Raw genomic sequence first — 18,236 nt, 5'->3', positions numbered from 1 at the left:
CTATCACTGGATACTTGGGCTCCACAGGCCAGAGTATCCTCCAGTTCAAGGGAAGAGCAGAGTTCACAGATTCCAAGTAGCCCAGGATCAGACCCCACAGCAAGCATTTCTGGAATATCTCAAGTCTTCTCTCCCCTTCTGAAGGGCATTTAAGCCTGTTCAGCTTTTCTCCTCTTCTATTCAGGGCTGAGGAGTGACTGCCAAACTCATACAGTCTTTATCTAATGTCAACAGCACCCAAACACAGTAGACAGTGGGCAGACAGTCTCCTAAACTGCACTGCAACTCAGTTGTGCACTTATAATCCAGAACACAAATATGGTTTTAAGAGTCATCCTACTTTGAGAAGTGATTATGCAAGATCACAGACTTCCCCCTTTGCCTGCTCACATTTGCTACAGAAAAGTTTCGATGTGGCCAAACCCAGTGTTTGGGGATGCCAGGTTTGCCCTGTCTGCACTAATGAAGTTGCAAGTCAGTCACCCCATCACCAGCCCCTGTCTGGTCTGTGCCCAGTAGGACTGGATATGATCACTCCTAACAGTGCCACTGGAAACTTGAAGGTGGAAGAAAAATATCTCTTTGTTGTCCTGACAGGCAGCATTAGGTCCATGATGCATTACCAAAATAGGACCAAAGCAACTTAACAAAACCTGGTCAAAGTCAAAGCTGTATTTCATTTACATGCTAAGAACAAGTTTTATTGTCAGCTACCTCCTGGTTTCCTTAAATTCTGGGGTTTCTTTACACTTTGTTTCATAACAGAATTACACTCTCTTTAACAGGAAAAGTAATTTGAGATATTGAGAAATGTCTTCTGACAAAGGGTAAAGTTACCTTTCCCCTTCCCTCTGCCTGCAAGCAAAGACTTGTTGACACAAGTTCACAGTGGCTCTCACCACTCCCGGTCTCTAAGAAGGAAACACTCAAATCTTATATGACAAATACATGTAATGTATTTTCACACAAGTCAGAAGCTTAAAGCTTCACATAAAGCTGTGAAAACACCCATTATTTCAACACAAACTGATCTTACTGTGTGGTTCAATCGTTGCCATAACTTCCTTTTCAGATATCACCAGCTGACAGAAGTGGTCTCCAATGTTGGCAAGGATGTACTTGGCTGTGTCAAGATCCAGACCCACAACATTTTTGGATAAAGGCAGCCACAAGCTAATAGCCTCAGGGTCATACTTATTTGGAGTTAAGAAGCCTTCCTCACGCAGTATTCCATGCTTATTAAACTGCAACCTGAGGAAAGAGGGGGAGAAGGAGAAAAACTCATAATCTGAAACGTTTTATTGGTTTAAATTCATTCCAATCAGTCAATGCTTGAACTGCAAACGTGTGTACTGTATGCCAATGAGTTTACTCAGTGGTTACAACAGACATGGGTAAACATACTGGTCACTAGGATGAGGCATGTTTAATGTACTGCTTGTTTTAAATAAAAAAGACTGAAAATATCTAGGTTTTGTAGTAAGGTAGATTTCCTAACTAAAATGTTTGGGTTTTTTTTTTTTTTATTCACATAAAACCAAATCAGGTTAACAATTTTTAAAATGCACTGGCATTAAGATCACATCTAGGAGGAGGCAACAGCAAGAGTTTAATCTAGAACTATGTACAACACAAGAGAAGTGAGAATGCTTTAAATATAGAATATATTTCACTAACAATTCACTTGGAAGTAGCTGTCAAAAAGCACCAAGCAAAATTTGAGTAAGAGATTCTTGAGTGATTCTGAGTAGGTGGAAAGAATGAGATCTGTACTCTTAGTAGTGTCTTAAATTAAAACATGAAAAAGTTCTGCTCAGGACTTCAGGAACCTTTTTACTAAATGCTGTAGAGGAAACTTGATTCTGATGACAACACGTGCTCACTTAGAGTGTTAAGTGTGGCATGAGAACATGTGCTGGCAACTGCCATCATCAGACAAATGCCATCTCCAGACTTGGGAGATTTCACATTCAATAAAAAGGGACAGTTCCACCAGCTTCAAGGTCTAAACTGAAGGATTCAACTGCTTTGAACTGCACTGCAAGTCTGGATTGTTACCCTGAGAAGATGAATTAGCACAGACTGTTGTTACTCTGGTCTCACACATCAGGTTATCCCAAGACTTAATATGGCACAATCTCTAATCTGAGGTTAAATAACAGATTATTAATACATCTTCAATTTTTTAAACTTTTAGCAACAAAACCTGGAAGGGAACAGTGTTGCAGTGATAAAATAAACCTCAATAAACAAATGAAAGAGTGGAAGAGTATTTTTTCATGATCTTTGTAATCTTTCTGCTTTCAATCTTTTCTCTTCAGAAGGTCTACAGGCCTACAGTGTTTTATTCTACCCAGAGACCCAAAAGAAAGGAATTCCTCTGAAAAAATATGATAATAAGTAAGGTTCCCATCTCCCTTGAGATCACTAGTATTTTTGGTATTTGAAAACAAAGGAAGAACATGTTAAAAACCAGTCAGGCACTGCAGTTTGACAACAACCACCCTGGGCTTACACGTGGGTTTCAAGTCACAATTTAACACCTTTCTGAAACTGTTCCTCATGGTGTCTTAAGAACTAAAGAGTTCAAACATCAAAAGATGGACTGTTAACTCAAGAATCAGGCCTGGAGGAGGGTTGGGGTGTAGGTGGGGAGGGTGTAAGGAAGTAGGTGGGGGAGTAAACGAGTGAAGTTGCAGATTAGGTTTGGAAAAGCAACCACCATTTATCACTCACTGTTTTCCCTGATGTTATCTCCTCCCCATCTGCCCTCCTGAAATCTAGTGAGTGCTGTGATGAAATGTTTCTGTGGCAAGCTTAAATGCAGTTCAGACTCCAGCTGAGAAGACCCAGCCACTTACTGCAACTCTTCCATAGCTGTGGATACATGGGTAACATTTTGTGTCCAACCAGTAAACTTCAGGAGACAGAATACTTCAGGGTAGATGCACAGAATCTACCCTCTTACTAGTATCTCCAAACTAAACTCACATTATCCCGCTGGCACTCAGCCCAGAACTGCAAAATAAAGAGCTTAAAGTCCTGCCAAAATACTTTCTACTCAAATTAAGCAGTTGTAACATTTCTAAGGGCTAAAAAAACCACGGGCAACCGCTCATTAGTTGGGTATATTGGCCTCATAGCTTCACACCATATCGAGCAGCTTTGAACCACAGACCTACAGGAGACCATTCTGTCCAAATAACTGGAGTTTTAGTCTGTCCTGGAAGATTAGATCCATGTCATCCCTAACACTGAGCACTCAACAGCCCCCCTTTCAGGAAAGGTCAGATGTCCAGCTCAGACACAGGCACGTTTTTCACACTTAAGGAGTATCCAAATTGTTCTTACCTTCTAAAGTGAAAGAATCTGCAGAAGACAGTGGAGTCTCTCTGGTCCTTGTTCTTCCTGTAGCTGTCCAGGCGGCACTCCCTGCACTTGTGCAGGTGAGGGGCGATGTTATTGCAGGAACCATCCTGCACAAAAGCCTCCCCACTCTGCTGCAGCTTCTTCACTTTGGCAGCATCGGATAAGATGGATTTGCGTGCAATTACTGTGGGGAAGAGCACAGATTAGAAAAGCTTCAGCTTCTCACACACAGGTGCCAGCAAATGTTATTTTAGCGACAGATCCACATAAACTTTTCACATTACATTGAAACAAAGTTATGCTAAAAATATTTGCAGTCGGCAGAAGCCTCTTCTCCAGTCCCCACAGCCTCAAGTTGTAGCTCCACTGGAGTCACACAGTCTGTGGACCCAAGTTTCACAGCTTCTTTTAGTCTTCCACAGAGGCGTACTTTGAAAGACCATCTGCTTTTAAAGGAAGTTCCTCAGCCATTAGAGCTGGAGGCCTGAGCAGATCAGAGCACACAGCAACATTTCACAAGAAATGAGGACAGAAGTAAAACCTGGTTGTTTCTCAGTCCTGTTTTCACCCTTCATGATGCAACAGCTTTCAGTATCTTTCTGTAACATGCCAAACATCTCCCTTCCTCCCACACTCCAGTGAGGCCTCACAGGGCACAACAGTGCCTGCCTGGCTGGCTATGTACATGTACTAATTATAGAACAGGACACAGTAATCCAAGACCAAGCAACATAAGATTGGAAAGAAAGGGAGATTTCCCAGAATCCTGAAGGATCAGCTACACCACCTGATACCCAGCAGGACACAGGACAGCAGGAGTGCGGCTCCTTAAACAACAACAGCCTTTCCCATTCTGTCCCATATGAAAAACTGAAGAGTTCACCAAGTGGAAAAGAGAAACAAGGTGGGTTGTTTTGGGGCGGGGCTTGATTTTTGATGGTGGTTACTGGGTTTTTGTTTGTTTTGCTTTCAGGACAGTTTTTTTTAAATGAAAGCTCCTCTTGAACAGAGCTTTGAAAAAAACTTCCATCTCTCACCATGCTTGTAAAACTTAGGACTGCTGCTAAGAAAAGGCAGTCTCATTATGCCATCACCATTTTATTGCAAACAGAACCTTGATTTTGTAACCTCTTTTGCCATTCTGTCCCTGCACACATTTTGTAACAACTTATTTCTAAGAAACTAATGATCAGTCCTTTTCCTTTATCAGAAAGGGACATTTTTCTCAAGTTTATTGCATTCTCTTTGTAAAAGAATGCACAAAATGACTTACATTCCTGATTCACTCAAACAATTTAAAGTACTGATTTTGCATATGCAACAAAGGACCCATCTGTACGTAGCTAGACAGAAAACACAAGGGTTTTCAAGTGACAGGAAATTTTAAAAAATAACTTACTATTATCCTGGACCTTGGCACTTCCAGTCCAAAAGCTTTCGCTTTCATTTCTGTCATAGAGAATCTCATTTGAATTTCTTCTAATAAAAAACTCCATGTCTGCAAGTTCATCGATCTTGTTTCCTTTGTGGCTGTTCTGGCCACTGCAGGGGCTCTGTGATTTAGCTCCAGACTCATTAAAGGAGAGAAGATGAGCATCTGAGGTCGAGGGTCTGCAGTCTAAAGTCCGCTGCAATTCAACAGTGCCACTGCTTCTGGGTATTGCTATGGAAGAGTTGGGATTCTGCAACTGTTTCACAGAAATGCATTCCTTGGGGAAGTTCGCTGTGGGCTTCAGGAGAGGTTCGTTTGCGTTTTTCAGGTTGGTTCCTTTTTCATTGGTTGGATCAGTCAAAGGTGAGGATCTTGAGGTTTTCAGAGAGGTGTATTTACCATTTTTACCATTAGGATTTTGCATTTGTTCCTTAGACACAAACCCCACTTTAGGAAAGGCCGTCAGATCTCCCTTCAGTGGTTTAATTCCAGTACTAAGACAGGAAGGATGAGTTTCCGGTAAGCTCCGTCTACATGTGCTGAAACACACGACAGGCAGAGAAAAAGGTGTCAAACAAATCAGGGCATCAGCTGCTCAATCGAGTCATGCTTAAAGCTTGAAAGAGTAAATTTAGTTATTTAATTCTAGTTACTTAGTTATTGAATTCTGATGTTTCAAGACTTTAAATTTTGTGTGAGGCCAAATAGGTTTGTGTTTTTGAGGTGGGTTTTTTGGGGTTGATTTTTTTTTCCAGAGTTAGACAGAATGATAAATCTCTACGCCTGTGTAGGCACACACAAACTTGGGTGCTGCACCTACTCCGCTACCTTTTCTCACAATTAAATAGTTGCTTTCTCGTTTTCCCCATGCAACTGCTGAATAACCAAATGCATTTAATTTGCATGTCTGTGTGAAAAGATTCTCAAGGAACTTCTGGTTGGCACCACAAGTCTATATCAGACACAGCAACACCTCTCAAACAAAAAGCTAAAAAGAAGAAAAATCATGTTTTCCACATTTAGCATGTGAGACAAGACACAAAACTAGTAGAACCAACCCTAAAGCACTTCAAATTTGAGTTCTCCTGTCACGCTATTTCTACCATTATGTCCATTTTGTGACAGAACTGGGGGTAACAGTTCAAAGCCACTGGTGTTCAGCAGAAATACAGCTGAGTAGGAGTACTTGATCTGCAAGGAGGTAGACACCTGCCTGAATGTGTTCTGGTTTTCTGGCAGGGGAGGAATGCATTTGACAAGCAGGGACCACACTTGTGCATCCATGTATGGATGGGTACAATGAGGCACTGACATTGGCCTGGGACACTGAAAGGGCCATTACCTCCAAGATAAAGATGAACATGGCATCAGAAAGTAAATTATTTATCCAGGGCAACTAAGTCTAACACTTTTCTACATCAATTTTACAGAAGAGTAATCACTACAGCTATTTAAAATGACCTCTGAGTTTGTTGTGCTAAGAATTGGGAGTTACTTCTGAAGGCAAAAACAGCTGCATAAGCACAAAGTCATTGCTTACCCCTGAGGAGTTTCTGCACCAAGGTTGGGTGGTGAGTTTGCTGGCAGGGGCAGCCCTGGGTGCCTTTGGTCTTTATTTGCAGGAGTACATCCCAGCAATGCTTCACCCAGCACAGTTGGTACTGACTGCACATGTCCCTGGCTGGGAGAAACCTGCAAGGGAGACATGGACAGTTAGGAAAAGGTCAGGATAACAGAAATACTGTTTTGCAGGGTTCAGCTTAAAAAGAAAAATATATTAATGGTCTTCCTACTATATTTAATAAAGCAAATTAAAGACTCAGTTCATAAGACGGAAGGACTTTAGAGTGTCCTTTTAGACCTCATAGGTTCCATGAAAGACTGTTCATGTCAATTCATTTTCCCCCAATAAACAACAAACTTTTTTGGGGGAAAGGAAGTATATTAAGCAAGTAGACAGGAAGGCAGAAAGCTCTGCTCTTGGTAACTGCCAGTGCAACAATGTTTCTAAAGTAATTGCAGTAGCTGGAATTCAGAAATAGATTTCTGAGCTCCTCTGAAAACCCCAAAGAAAATGAAAACTCTGAAGTTAGTCTGACAGCATTACCAAAAATCTAGATGTGAACTTCCTTGTAGCAAAAAGATCTTTGTACCAGGATTCTAGAAAGTGTTAAGCAAAGAAATCCTGTCTTGATTAAATCACCAGCCTCACAAATCTATAATCAATTTAGGAACACAACAGGCCCACCAAGTTAGCAAGTGTCTTGAAAACAGCAGTTTTCTGTGGGGGTCCTTCCTCAGCTCCAATGTCCATATTTTACTCCCACATGCTCAACTTACTGCTGGAAGTTACACTACAGGCTTGTTAGAATCAACTCCAAAATATTTCCTCTCTGCTCTGGTATTACACAGCTGTCAAGCATCAAGTCAAGCTCTCAAAAACAAATGCTGGAGATAATTAACTCCACATCAGAAATCCCAGTACTATCACATTCCAAGTAAAACAAAACAACATTACTTCAGCTTATCACTCCCATATATTCACACCCATCAAAACAAGAGAAACCAACACAGCTCATGCTTTCCTTTCTAGAAAGTACACTCACTTGTAATCCTTTTGAGAAAACAGTTGCAAAACATTTCCCAAAGAGTACAAAAGTGATAAGGGTTCTAGTCCTTCAAAGGAATGCAGACTGGAAAATTCAATGTAACTAACTTTACTACTTTAAGGAAAAATTATGTTGAAACAAGCTCTGAACGGAGATCATGGCAAATCTTCTGCAGGGGACTTGCAATGTGAAATAAAGACCAGCTTTGTGTGTATCAAGCAGGCTGCTCAATGGCTGGATGTGCAGAAAGCTGAAGAAAGGCAAACTGAACACCCCAAAGCTGCTAAAGGTGCTCAAGCACGAGCTGTAGAAACACAAGCAGACTATGACTGCAATGCACTGCTACTCCATTCTGACTTGCTGGTGGTAAATACAGGACAGGACACTCTCTTCATTGAGAAATCTTCTCCTGTACTTGCTGCCTCATGCTGTATCTTTGTGAAGCCACGGAAGATTGCTAATAATTATATCCACTGATAAATGAAATACACAGAGCTGAGTCTGCACAGAAGCAGAGAAACACAACCCTCCCACACCCCCACCATTCCAGAGCTTTCAGAAGTCTGGCTACTCCTGCCTGAAGTGCAGGTTTTAGCCTGAAACACTGGGTCAAAATAAGAGGGTAAGTCTGATGCACTGTTCTTCAGCCAAGCCATCATTTTTCATTTGCATTTCTACACTTAGCAACATTGTCTTTTGACCTTTGAGAGTTTATTTACCTCAGTGATACCTGGCAGGTCACTCACAAAAGAAATGAGAGTAGATATGGAAGTACCAGAAAAGCAGCCACACTCCCTTTCTGTACTGAAAAAACCTTCTTCTACACTGCTGCTTATGTAGCTTGAATCCCCAAAGGATGCAAGTGTAGCTGAAGATTTTGGGTTCAAGTACAAAACAGTTTAAGAAGGAACATGAAAAGCAAAGGTTATAGACTTGAGAACTGCTCTGTGTTTTCTCCCACTACAGAATACATGACCAGGCAGGCCAACTCCTAAGCAGAAAGAGGGGGTAAAAAGTGAAAAAAAAAAAAATAAACCAAACAAACAAAACCAACACACCACCAACCTTCAAGGCTTAGTAACTTTTGCTTCTATTCTCACAAGGCAAGATGTTCTACTCATGCCCAGACAAGTCTGAAAGGACTCAACACACCCTCCAAGAGATTTATTATTCTACTTTCCAATCTAATCCTTATTTGTTTTGAGAAGTGACATAACCATTACATAACAGTCATATATAACACAGCAAGACATTACCTCAGGAGAAGATTTTGTGTGTTTAGCATCACCACTTCCACCATTCTCAGATGACTTCCTTTTCACACCCCCAATTCTTTTTGATTTATCTGGAAGAGAAGGTGATCAGGATCAGTCTATTTATCACAAATACCCTACTTGGTGTTTGAAGGACAAACAATAATAGGTCTTACCACACTTTCCATTGTTGTCATATATGATTTCAACATGAATTAACTCTGGATCAAGAGTTTTTAAAGCTGGAATCTTGGAACAAGAAACAGAAGCAGTCATTTAGAAGGTGAAAGTTACTATTTGAATATATTTATCTCAGATATTGTGGTATGGACTTAAGACACTTCTAGGATCTCTGAATACCAAGCTGAGTTTAACAATATGCCCTGTGACAGTGTCTCTGCAGGAAAACACACACAAACTGGTGTTTCAGGGCACTGTCTGCACAGCACAGAGAGCAAAGAAACCAGAGTCACATTTGCTTCACTCTTCAAATACAAATTCCAGGTCTCCCTCATTTTGCATAAAAGGACATTTGTTACTTAACAATCTACCAGCAGCACACAGAAACACTTTGGGTAATTCTGCACTACACCAATCCCTGTGTTTTAAGATTACAGTAAAGACAGAAATAAAAATGGTGTTGGTGGGGATATAAATACAAGTTCTTACCCATTCCCCATAGCTGTTTGTAAACCCACAGCAACTGATTCCTACCTCCTGGCAGTTGACTTCCAGAGTCCTGGTAGCTGGATTGCCATTGACAACAACTGCTGTGAACCACTGAGTAGATGGATCCAGGCTATAAATTCTAATTTTTGAACCAATGATATTTTTTCCACCTTAAAAATTGGGAAAAAAAAAAAAAAAAAAGCTTGAGACAAAGGAGTCATGAAGATCATCATAGTTATCAATATGAATTTGCCAACAGTATTGCATGCAAAATGCAAGAAAGCAAAACAAACTGAGAACCTTTAGACAACTTCCACATAATCTGGAAGAAAAATTATACAACTATGTTCCAGCTACCTCCATCCTGGAATAGTTCAGTGAAGTTGTGTGGAGGCTAAGACACACAGCAGAGGCCAGACTAACCTCCAGATTTCAGACTGTGAGGCAGATCAGTGGACACAGAAATGAAGATTCAATGACTAGATGTGAATTTTTCCTTCCTTTCCAGTATTGGAAATAGCAACTCTTAAGTTGCAATATTTGCCTTTCCATAAAAGCAAGACATTCCTTGTACATGCAAGCACATGACTACAAATATGCTCATATGAACCCAGCAATTAAGAATTGGAAGCTGGCAAACCTAAACCCAACAAATTTAATTTGATGAAAAAGGAAGTCTCTATTCAAAGCTTTGGAGGCTTTTATAAACAAGCAGCAAACAAAAAAAAAAAAAAAAATCAAGTTACTTGAAACAATAAACTACTCCAGCTAACTTCAGTTGAGAATTTCTACAAGTTTGGTTTCTCTTTCACAAGTAGCAGGCCTTCTGTGTGCACTTAAATTACACACTCACTCTTACAAGGGAAATATCTGAAACTTAAATCTCTACAATCCTTCACATTCTGCATTCACTGTCAAAGCAAAATTAGTATTATTAAAAAGCTTTTATCCCCTAGAACAGGTTACCAATGAATTAAACCATCACTGAAGAGATTTCCCTTTGGACTTGTTGTCAGTTTGCTGCTCCAGAGTCTGCTCATACCTTGGACCAAGCGTGTCTCATCCAGGTGTTTCTTAACCAAAGCCTGGATTTCTTCATTGACATGTTGATCATCCTTAAGAGAAAGCCTGGAACTGTCCACATCCTATTTAGGAAAAAAAGAACATAAGTTTGTATTAAGGATAATGCTTTTGACTAACAAAACCCCATAATATTTAGAAACAAGATGGAAGCAACTGATACAAGTCCAACAAGTTTCTCATTACTGTTACTTCAGCTCCAGGATGTCAGATTTGAAGCAGACACCACTTTCTTACCACTAATTTGCCTCAACCATCTGCAACCCAGACTGAACTGAGCTCTCCAAGTCCACTTTAACACTGTTCTGAAAACAACCCAGTTTTGTTTTAGTAGATTGCTAAGTTAAATTAAGAAGTAGATGGTTCAATGTAAGATTTTAAGTTCCCAGAAGTAGTAAATTATTTGTCCTGAGCAGATGCAAATATTTAAGTTTTATGTTTCTATTCATGACATTAATGTCAAGATCCAATCCATCTCAAGATACCATTATAAAATGTACATATGAATGAAAACAGAGTCAGCTACATCTAAATCATCCATAATTATTGGGCAATCATGTATTTATATTACAGTTGAGGGGTTTTTTTCCCTTCCTTGGTATGTAAAACAAGCTGCTTGTTGAATTCTTGAATTAGAATTGATTCTGAAATGGAAAGTTCAGAGCAAATTTCCACCCAAGGCTCAAAGAGTGCTGTTAAGAAAAGAGTTTAGGGTTTTTTGGGGTTGGTTGTTTGGGTATTTTTTTTGTCCCATGCACTGCTCTGGTATTTGTAAGAGACAAAAGACTGAAGGGCCAGAAGTCAATAAACTTATTCCAGACGCCAGCAAAGCAACCTTCTCCTCTGCAGTGTTGAGATAAGGCTTCTACATAAAGACACCTCCACCCTGCTTGTTGAGCCAACACAGGCAAGACAACCACATACAGCTCAAATTTAGCTTTTAGTGATTCTTTGGTTAGTTTCTCAAGAGAACTTGTGCATTTGCTGACTGCTTACAAGCCAAAGCAGAAACTAATGATGGCACTACTGGCAGTCTCAACCTGGGACATCTATTACTATTTTTATTTCAGCCTGTTTATAGGTCCTGAGAGTAGTTTCCTGAAAAGGCTAAATCCTTTATCCTTAGCAGATACTATTCTTGTAAACACCTGACCAGCCAGTCAAACAGGGCAATCTTTCAACCCATCTGTACCTAATTTTCACTAATAAACTGTCCTCATGGTGCTCAATGAAGGGACTGTAATTCAACCATCTCATTTGCATTCTGCCCAATTCCTCATTTGTTTAGGATTAGCAGTGATGTGCTTCTGTTAAATAGCAAGATTAATTCCTGACTCCTTTTATGGTAATGACAGTCCTGTTCACAAGAACAAAGGGAAACTATTCCAGGTTATCCCCAAGATCAACATGATGCAACTGCTGTCACCTGAGCTGAGTAACTGTCCCAGCACACTCCCTCATCCAGCTCTCCTCAGTGACCACGTCCTGGATCAGCTTCAGGAGGTTTTTAATCGACACATCACATTCAGAACAGATATTTATGAGTTATGGCAATAAACACCTACCTGGATGGGTGTCAAAAGGTCCTTAGACAGAAAAATACATCTCTCCTCGCCCAGATAGCGCACTGAAACCAGTGATCCCATACCAGCTTTGTCCACCAAGGACTTGTAAGTCTACAAAAGTGATAAACATGTTCTTAGAAACAGAGTTAAGAAGACCTCATCATTCACCATTTGCATTTAAAAGATTACTTTAGTTTTGCATCTATTTCGCTGTTAAGCTACTACATCTACATGCAACTCTTGAAAGCAAATTTCTAATAAAACTTCTAATACATGCCTAATGAAGGAGTTACTGGACTACACTTGAAATTAATTTCATCTATTAGAATGAGTTTGGAATTCAGTGCAGGTGGTTGTCATTAGCATTCATTCATCTCAACATGAACAATTTACTGATATAATAATTCTAATGGTGCATGTGTTATTAAAAGCCCTCCTTAGAGCAGACTGAGGGAATAACCAGCAAATCAATAAATGGTTTACAATGAAGGTCTCATAACTTGTACACTGGCAATATACTGAAATCTTAATTTAGGCAGGTGTGATGACTTGGAGAGCCTCATAGTTATACCATGCAGTGCAATGATGAAGCTGTGTTCAGGTATACCAGAGGCTTCAAGAGCAGACAAGGAAAAAAAATTTCCTTTAAAAGCTTCTGAACACTTCCTAATATGTTCAAAGTTAAATTTTGCCTAATCCTGCAGTAACAGCTCTGAGTGGGAAGGCATCAGGAGCCTGGAACAACAGAAGTGCCAAGAATAAGATATATTTGTGCTCCATTTAAAAGAAAAAAAGAGAATCATTCTGGTAGAACATATACTTGGGTTTTCTAAGGACTGATCAAAGAAAGACCTTCTTCCCCCTTCTTGTTTTCACCTCAGTTAGGTCAGCATTGGCAGAGGGGCAGGATCACCCCAGGAGGGACAAGAGTCTCTCCAGGAGCAATTGGGCATTACAAGAGTTCTACAGAGCTACTCCACTTGTCAGAACACAAACCCACACAACCTCTTTTATGACCTTTTCTTTCCTGCCCTGCATGGTGGTAAAGGGAGAAGAAGCCTTTTTTGGTAAGGCAAGCTCCAGAATTGGGAATCACTTTACCCTACAGAGTCCCTCTGCTAAATGAGCTTTGGAATATGCACCCTGCACGAACTGGCATGTCAAACACACCAGGAAGAAAACCTTATGCACAAATTCTCCACTAAGAACTTTTCAGACACTTGGAAATGGACAACAGCTAAGTTTAAATAAGCAGGTTTTCAGACCATCTTATCAGCAAAATCACCAGCAGAACTGCTGATATTAATCCACAGCTCAGGAAATAAAATTAAGGATTCCTATTTCCACTTCCTCCCTCATCCCACTTGGCCCTATTTCCAATAAATATTTGCTTAGATTAGCTTTGCATAAGAAAAATAAAATCAGCTAAAACACAGCACTATGAATTCTACTGCACAATTTACACCTAGCAAAAAGTATTAAAACATGAACTACAAATTCAGCATAATTCATGTTCAGCAAGTTCACATGTTTGCATCTTCATTTATCTCACGACTACTTTCCTGAGTAGCAATATCCAAAGTAGTCAAGTAGAACTATACTGGCTGAATACATTAAGAAACATTCCCTGTTCACCTCTCCTGGGTAATTTGCCTATCCAGCCATGCATAGCAGTTACAGGAAGCTTAGTTCTCTGCCTTATACAGTGTATATCACGTTTTTACAGGCAAAAAATCCAAATCTCCCAAGTCACCTGTGCCAGGCAGACATCACATAAGAACTGTTTGAATTATTTTTGTCTCAGGATCAAGAACCACTGTAGAATTAACACTACTTGAGGCAGAGCCAAACAAGAATTTTAAAGTAAAAATACAGGCTTATCCTTAAAAACCTATTATTTACCCTTTTTCTCTATTCTTATCTGCAATTTCATGCAAGAAGGAAAGAGCCACGAGACCAGAGGGAGAAGGAATTAACACTGTACAGAACAGTGGTTTGGGAGAGAAGCAAAGTCATAAAAATACATTCTTGTGTCCACAGGCAAAACACACCAACTTCAAGTGCTGACAAGCTCTGTCCAGCTCCAGCTGTACAGACATTTAGTCTCTCTTCCCACGGCACCTAAAAGTGAGGCTGTACTGGAGAAATCCACCCCTGTGACAGGACCATCCCCAGAAGGTGGAACTGCAGAACCAAAGTGAGTCGACCCAATGTGTACTTGCCATTGCAGGCCACTGGACAGCAGGCATGGACTGGGATTTTCTTTCAGCCAGCACCAGCTTTTGCTCCACCAGGAATGCTATCATTGTATGGCTGTAGACTTCTATCCATCTTCGTTTTTCCCATGGCTCATCATCAAATTCCACACAAATCTACAGAAAGGAAGCAAAGCAAAGGAGTGACTAACCATAAAATTCAGGCACAGTCAACATGGAAAAGGAGAAACAAACACCAATTTACTCAAAAAAAAAAGAAATCATTGCCAGTACTACAATACTACTTGTACAGTACTACTATACAAGCATGATTATTGCCTTTCTGTCAACACAATCAAGCAATTGCTAAAGCATCCCAAGACTGACCTGGTATTTTATAAGTGATAATCAATGTTAACTGGCTTATCATCATTACTGTCACATAAAACAGTAATATTCCCACTTCACTTTACAACTTCCCATCTCAGAAAGTCCAGTGCTGCCCAAGGACAGTTAAATGTGTTAACACTGTCACCACTGTTCACAAGCAGGGAAAAACACAACCATAAAAACTACTAAAACCAACAGAAGGGACACACAGATTTTCCACAAACTCTAGAGCAGTTGAATAAAAAAGTTGTTTTTTCCAGAAATATTTTAAGAATAACAGTCCCAAAGAATACCTTTAGCCAATTTACTGACAGCACAAATGACAGTAAACCAGTAAAGGTGACCAAATTGTATAATGGTTGCTTTTAACTGCTTTTTATCCTTACAAATCTCAGAAGCAACTATACAAACTTTCCAAGGGGAAAACAACTGTCACTTCATGGCAAAAACACGGTGGTTTAACAAATTTCTTTGGGATGGCATTACCCTTCTTTCATAGGCAACACAGAGAGATCAGCAAATGACTGGGAAAGACCACAAATAAAACTTTGCCTGAATACAGGAATCAGAACATGTGGGAGAGGACTCTACTCTGGGAAAAAAATAATCATTCCCTCTTTTCATAAAACATAACATTCCAGTCTAAATACATTTAAATAACAGCAGAGAAATCTCAATTGAGTGAATCTTAGAAACATTTCCTGGTGTTTACCTTCCCTCTCAGGGGAGAGGCAAGTGAAAACCTGCACACAAAACAGCACTACCACAGCCAGGAGTCATCGAACTAATGGGTGCAGAAATGAACTTAGTCATTTTGAGGTGCACAGAAACAATGAAAGAGATAAGCAAATAACAAGTAACAGAACCAGAAGGGCTTGTTTTGTCTACAGCATCAGCACTGCACAAACAGGAAAATACAGTTGAGTCAATAATTTCAACAGCAGTTGACAGTCCTTCTACACAAAACGTAAAGTTTGAGAAGTAAGTACTTCTACTCCTTTACAATACAAATATTTAATCCCCCCTCTCAATCCATTACTATTTTGGGTCTATCAATCATTCTTCCACAGAGCCAGGAGAGGAAACGAGATGGGACGTGTTTTGGTACAAAGCCCTCCACGCCTCCATTGTCCGCCCTGCAACTTCTTTTAACACTTGAACTGGAGAACTCATCAACTCAATCGCTTCTGGCAGAACCGTAACCAGTCACAAAGCTCACAATAGAGTCCCGAACAGCACCTGCTCCTTCTCCTTTCTGCAGAGAAAGTCCTTAAGGAGAGCTTTCTGCACCAACCTCCTCCTCGCTCCAGGCACGGCACAGGCACAGCCCCGCGCCCAAAGATGGACAAAGCTCCACCCCCGCCGCAGATCCACAACAAGAAGCTCACAACAAAGTTTGCGCTTTCGAGAAAGAGTTAGAAACACCCACGGCTTCTTTTTGTTTGACAAGGAAGAGGTGCTTTTGCAGCTACTCAGAGGTCACCAAGTTCCTCCCATTACAAAAAAGAGGGAAGGAAACAGTTTAAAATGGAAAGATGGTGCTGTTCTTGCTGTCACAGGACAGGCACGGAAGTCCCTTGGAGAAACCAGGACAATGTACAAGACGCCACTGCTACAATGGAGTCTTGTCCTTGGGGAGTAAGAACTCGATCTATACTCGCTGTATACCCAGACACGGCTGAATACTTTTACTGACTACAGTTGCCAAATAAAGCCTCTTAAGAACTTCACAGTCAAACTGTAAAACGTCCCTTGACTTCCACACAAAATACACCGCTAACAAGTTACACCACACTTGCAAACCACTAACTCCGTGTTCAAAACCCCCGTTGGTAATCATTAATAAGAAGTGGCCACCATGCAAGAGGAGTCCGAGAAACCTCCAACACCAGACACGAATTTGGCACGTCTTTCAAGACCTACGTGCTTGTCCATGACCAGCTACTCCAAAGAGCAGGACAGGAAAGTCACCAAGCCCAACAACACTGGAAGGTTTCACTTTCATCTCTGGGGGGAAAAGAAACCCGTTCCCAACTGGCAAGACCTTAAAACTACAGAAATAAAACCTAGGCACGGCGGGTGCGGCAAAAAAACCTGGTTTTCAGAACGCTGGCGGAAGAAAAGCACATTTATAATTAGTTTGAGGTAGTTGCTGGCATTAGCAGGAGCACACCGGGGAATCCCTCGGCAGAGGTGCACATGATTCCAAGCGCGATGGCCAAGCAGACCTTCCCCCCACCGGGAGCAGCGTGTGCTCACACGTGTACACACACACCCACGGGGTTCCCAGGGCGCAGGTAAGGCACTCTGGATTTAGCAGGTCGCCGTGAAAGTTCCCGGTTACCTTCAGGTCTGGTTTGGATATGTCCGTGTGTGACACTGCCCGGATCCTGCCCGACTTCCAGGGCCATTCCGAGATGCGGGTGGCGTCCCACGACCTGTCCTCCTCCTCCGACAGGCACAGGAACCTCTTCCCCACGAGCAGCGACCAGCTCCCCTCGAGCCTCAGCACCATTTTAACTCATCGGGAGGCCTTCGGGGAGGAAACCGAGGGGAGGAGGAGAGAAACACATAGAGCGGGGCGGTGAGCGCTTCCTCCTTCCCCTCCTGGCCCCTCCCGGTTCTCCGAGCGACTCTGGACGAGCCCCTGACACCCCCCTGCCCACCGTCCTGTTAACCACTGCCCGGCGGGGGTGGGTGGAAGGCAACACCAAGAACGTATTTCCAGAATGGCTGCAGCGCAGCTCCCGGCCATTCCCACCCCCGCCGCCTCTTTGTTCCTTCCTCCGAGCAGCCGGAGCGCCGGGCGGCAGCCCAAGGGGAGGAAGGCAGGCGACCGGGCCAAGCTCCTTCCGCCTCACGATACCCCGTCCTGCTTGCCGGGGCAGCCTCCAGCCTGTCCTTGCCCTCACCTGCTCCCCCGGCCCCACTGCCGGTGCACCCCGCGTCACTCCGGGCGAGGGTCCCGCCCCTCCGCCCCCCCGATCGCCGCCGCGGCCGAACGACACTGTCGGCGCGGAGCCGCGCACACGCCCCCTCACCCGTGCGCGCGCCCCCCGCGCTCCTATTGGCTGCGCCGCGCCGCGGGGCGGGGCCCGCGGCGAGCCTCCTGCGCGATTGGACCGGAGGGGCGGGGCCCGCGCGCCCGGCCACGCCCCGAAAACCGTTGCTCAGCAGATGGCGGATAAAAAAAAATAAAAAAAGACTGTAACCTTCCGCGGGAGCTTCGAGAGAAGGAGTCCCTCAGGAGGGCAGCCCGCGGGGCGCTCACAGCCCGGCCCCAAGGGAAGCACGAACGCGCTTCGGGCCGCGGTGCCTCTCCAGGTCCGCGTTCCTTCCTCGGGAGTGCCGACCCTTCAGCTGTAGGGTCGCTTTCGGGGACGGCGGAAGAATCCGAGGGAGGCCAGAGGGTGTGAGACAACCGCTTATACGTGCGGCTCGCGGCGTACTCAGATATAGCACAGGGGGCGGTGGCACCCGCGGGGCGCTGCCGCGCATGCGCGCGGGGGCGGGGCCGCCACCTGCGGGAGTGCCCCACAGGCCGCCATCTTGTTGGGCTGAGGGAAAATGGGTCCAGACGGGCCCTCCGTGCTCAGAGAACGGCATAAGGCGAAATAGGACAAAAATAAGGCGTGCCTGAGGTTCCTGGGCAGGATGGCAGGCTGTGGAGGCGC

At 42.8% G+C, this 18,236-nt stretch overlaps 1 protein-coding gene across 3 annotated transcripts in view; it reads right to left on the bottom strand.

The window, feature by feature from the left end:
* The window catches only part of KDM3A (lysine demethylase 3A), a 30,013-nt gene extending 12,054 nt beyond the window's left edge, over window positions 1-17,959 (bottom strand). Inside the window, exons 1-12 of one of the 3 annotated variants that reach the window (XM_018086545.2) lie at window positions 17,775-17,959; window positions 16,907-17,095; window positions 14,200-14,349; window positions 11,978-12,088; window positions 10,375-10,477; window positions 9,378-9,502; window positions 8,840-8,912; window positions 8,667-8,755; window positions 6,342-6,493; window positions 4,769-5,340; window positions 3,352-3,553; window positions 1,037-1,251 (exon numbers count right to left, since the gene is read on the bottom strand). In XM_018086545.2, coding sequence (XP_017942034.1) covers window positions 1,037-1,251; window positions 3,352-3,553; window positions 4,769-5,340; window positions 6,342-6,493; window positions 8,667-8,755; window positions 8,840-8,912; window positions 9,378-9,502; window positions 10,375-10,477; window positions 11,978-12,088; window positions 14,200-14,349; window positions 16,907-17,077 — 1,963 coding nt within the window. In that variant the 5' untranslated portion in view covers window positions 17,078-17,095; window positions 17,775-17,959. Of the gene's footprint in view, window positions 1-1,036; window positions 1,252-3,351; window positions 3,554-4,768; window positions 5,341-6,341; window positions 6,494-8,666; window positions 8,756-8,839; window positions 8,913-9,377; window positions 9,503-10,374; window positions 10,478-11,977; window positions 12,089-14,199; window positions 14,350-16,906; window positions 17,096-17,474; window positions 17,520-17,603; window positions 17,620-17,774 lie in introns of those variants that run through there. The other 2 variants (XM_029965321.1, XM_018086544.2) reach the window with 2 other exon arrangements.
* Between the last annotated feature and the right edge of the window lie 277 nt (window positions 17,960-18,236).

This window comes from Manacus vitellinus, unplaced genomic scaffold (genome assembly GCF_001715985.3).
Source record: "Manacus vitellinus isolate BGI_N305 unplaced genomic scaffold, ASM171598v3 scaffold_98_pilon, whole genome shotgun sequence".
Taxonomy (NCBI): Eukaryota; Metazoa; Chordata; class Aves; order Passeriformes; family Pipridae; genus Manacus; species Manacus vitellinus.
The sequence above is the reverse complement of the archived record's forward strand: the minus strand, read 5'-3'. Positions and strand labels throughout refer to the sequence as shown.